Raw genomic sequence first — 3,053 nt, forward strand, 5'->3', positions numbered from 1 at the left:
GGGCCGGGAGCGGGTGGAGGTGGGGACCCAGGGCCGGCATCGGCTGCAGAAACATCTGAATGTGAAGGCACTGGGGGTGCAGGGCCCTGACTCACAGCTGCCAGGTCTTTGTATGGATGGTGGATCTAGGCACCAAGATCTGCTTGTTACCGGCAACCACAAAGCACTCACAAAAGCTGAACTTCACAGGCGCGCACACACATGAAGCATCACATACACACAGAGGAAGTTCTGAGACGTGGTTTTGTTTTGTTTTGTTTTCACAGCTGATAAAAAAAATACTACCGTTCTCCCTCAGGACCCCCCCTTAGATACAGTAGGTAAACAAAATAGATTTTTCTCCCCACAAATGTCAGCAGATACTTTCTGGCAACCCTTCACACACACACACACACACTGCAGGCTTCGGGGTTGAGTCCCAGCTCGAATGTGCAATACTTGGATGGATTGGATACACCCTAGCAAAGAGTCCAATGTTGCATAGACAGCTTCAGACCGCGAGTGGGAGCCGGCCCGTGGAGGAGTTTCCAACCACTCTTGGATAAAGACAAGGGGGTGGGGGGGGAGAGGGCACCCCACAAGCTTTTGCCTGGCCTCCAACTCCTTCCTCTGCCTCTTGCGTCCTGAAACAGGTAGAAAACTTGGAATGGAGGAGACGGAAAGCTCCAAGAGCGCACAGCCACGCGTGCCCAGCTCCCGTAGCCTTCTCCGGGTGGGTCCTCCCTGCGCCTCCTTAGAGGTTGGCACTTTGGCTACTCTGGACGGTTCCAGCGCTCGGTGCCCAAGCGCGCGCGCTCTGGCCGGGCGCTCGGTGGGGTTTGGGGACGCGTGGGGCCCGGAGCTAGGGAGCGGGCGAGGCCGGGCCGAGCGGGGCAGCCCCACGGAAGGCCCGCAGCGTCCCCCCACTCCAGTCCCACACCGCCTAGAGGATGGCACAGGCCGAGCAGCAGCCCTCGTCCGCGCCGGGCTGCGCCGCGTAGTTCATCTGCCGCACGATCTCGGCAAAGAGCTCGTCCACGGACGCTTTGTTTTTGGCCGACGTCTCCAAAAACGGGCAGCTCCAGTCCTCCGCCAGGGCCTTGCCCTCGCCGTACGACACCTCGCGCTCGCCCTCCAGGTCCACCTTATTGCCCACCAAGATCATGGGCACGCGCTCGTAGCGCTTGACGCGCACGATCTGGTCCCGCATGGGCTTGATGTCCTGGAAACTCTGCTGGTTGACCAGGCTGTAGACGAGGATGAAGCCCTGGCCGTTCTTGATGTACAGGTCCCGCATGGAGGCGAACTGCTCGGTGCCCGCCGTGTCCAGGATCTCCAGCACCGAGGGCGACGAGTCCACCTCGATCTCCTTGCGGTAGAAGTCCTCGATCGTGGGGTCGTATTTCTCGATGAAAGAGCCCGTCACGAACTGCACGGTGAGCGCCGACTTGCCCACGCCGCCCGAGCCCAGCACCACCACCTTGTACTCGCGCATGGCGTTGGGGCCGCCCCGGGCCCGGCCAGGGCGCGCGAGGGCGCGGAGCCGGGGTCCCCGGAGCTGGGCGCGCGGGGGCCCGGGAGGACCCGGGCAGCGTGGGGTGGAAAGGCGGCGGCGGTGGCTCCGGGTCCGGGCGCTCCGGGCATGGGTCCCCCGCCGAGCGTGCGCCCCGAGCTCTCCCGCAGGTTCCTACTCGCCGCGCGCCCCTTGCGCGCGCGCGCGCCCCGCTCCGGCGAGCATGCCCAGTGCGCCCTGGCCGCGCCCGCCCATCCGCGCCTCCCGGTTTTCCGGGGGGCCGGCCTGGGGGAGGAGTCCGGGCGGAGCCACCCGACTAAGCCGGGCTGGAAGCTGGCAGGTGCCCACGCCCCGCGCGGGAGCGTGCCCAATGGGGACCTCCATTCTGGCCACTTGGAGAGGTCCCTAGTTGCCGCCGCCAGAATGGAGCCCCCCGAAATGGCACAGAATGGAGCCCCCCGAAATCGGTTGCACGGTTGCAGCTGGGCATTCTCGGGACCCCAACTGGACCCTCCATTCCATCTCCAGTGACCGCTCGCCCACTCGGGTGCCACCCCCTGCGCGTTCCCATTGGGCACCACCGAGGCTCCTCGGCCACGCGCGCGGACTCATTGGCTGTGCGAGCGGCTGCGCCCCGAGATTGGTGGCTAGGACCGAGGGAGGAGTCTGGAGCGGCCGCTGTGGGCGGCCCAGGCATCTGCACCCCGCCCCGGCTCTGATCCTGGCACCCCCAAGAAGGTCTGGGCTGTGCTGGCGAGGCGAGGCGAGGCGAGGCGGGGAGGGGTCACGGCGGCTTCGGAACTGTCTGAGGCCAGCCTCAGGGCCGGGCTGGGGTGCCTGGGCCTGTTCTGTGGGCGCCGCTGCTCTGCACCCCGCCGGTGGGGCTATGCCCGGGCGAGCCCTTGTTCCCCGCCAGGAGACTTGTCCTGACGCGTCTGCAGAGCCTGACTCGGTGGACGGAGCTTCGGGGTGTGTGTGTAGAGGGCGGTGGGTGGGTGGTGGGTGGAAGTGAGAGTGTGTAGCTGAGCCCAGGGGCGTTTGGGGGACACCCACTGCCCACCCACCCGGGCTCACTTGCTGCCTAGAACCTCAGGCCACCCGCACCCACCCACCTGGAACGGACTGTGGACCCCCTTCTTGCTTGTAGGCCGAAATTCCCAGACCAAAGACCTGTGTGGACCAGCTGCCTGGCCGCTTCACACAATGGTGCTTGGTGAACTCTGATGAAATTGAGTGAACTTGTGCCTATGCAGTTACCCAGAGAAGCCACCTACAGGAGTCTCGATGGAGGAAGGGAACCCGTGTCCCTGTCTCCTGTCGCCTGCCCATTCATTTGTGGCTTCTAATCATTCTGATGAACCTGAATTAGCTGGGGCAGCAGTGAGGGGGAGGGAGTAGTTGGGTGCTGTGCAACCTGCCCAACTCTGGGATCAAACTGTGTCCTGTCATATGCGAGTTGGGAGCTATCCTTGGAGCCATTTGCCTTGAGCAAAAGGGTCAGGGATCACTCCAGGCTGGCTGGGCCTGGGGATGGGGGTGGGTGGGAGTGTGCCAGGACAGA

The 3,053-nt window shown here is 64.4% G+C and overlaps 1 protein-coding gene across 1 annotated transcript; it reads right to left on the minus strand.

Annotated features, from left to right (window-relative positions):
• Window positions 1-225: 225 nt before the first annotated feature.
• Window positions 226-1,570, minus strand: RAP2B (RAP2B, member of RAS oncogene family). The gene has a single exon (XM_049776283.1). It carries the CDS (start codon window positions 1,472-1,474, stop codon window positions 923-925), a length of 552 nt encoding a protein of 183 aa, XP_049632240.1. The 5' UTR covers window positions 1,475-1,570; the 3' UTR covers window positions 226-922.
• Window positions 1,571-3,053: the final 1,483 nt, after the last annotated feature.

This window comes from Suncus etruscus, chromosome 7, assembly GCF_024139225.1.
Source record: "Suncus etruscus isolate mSunEtr1 chromosome 7, mSunEtr1.pri.cur, whole genome shotgun sequence".
Taxonomy (NCBI): Eukaryota; Metazoa; Chordata; class Mammalia; order Eulipotyphla; family Soricidae; genus Suncus; species Suncus etruscus.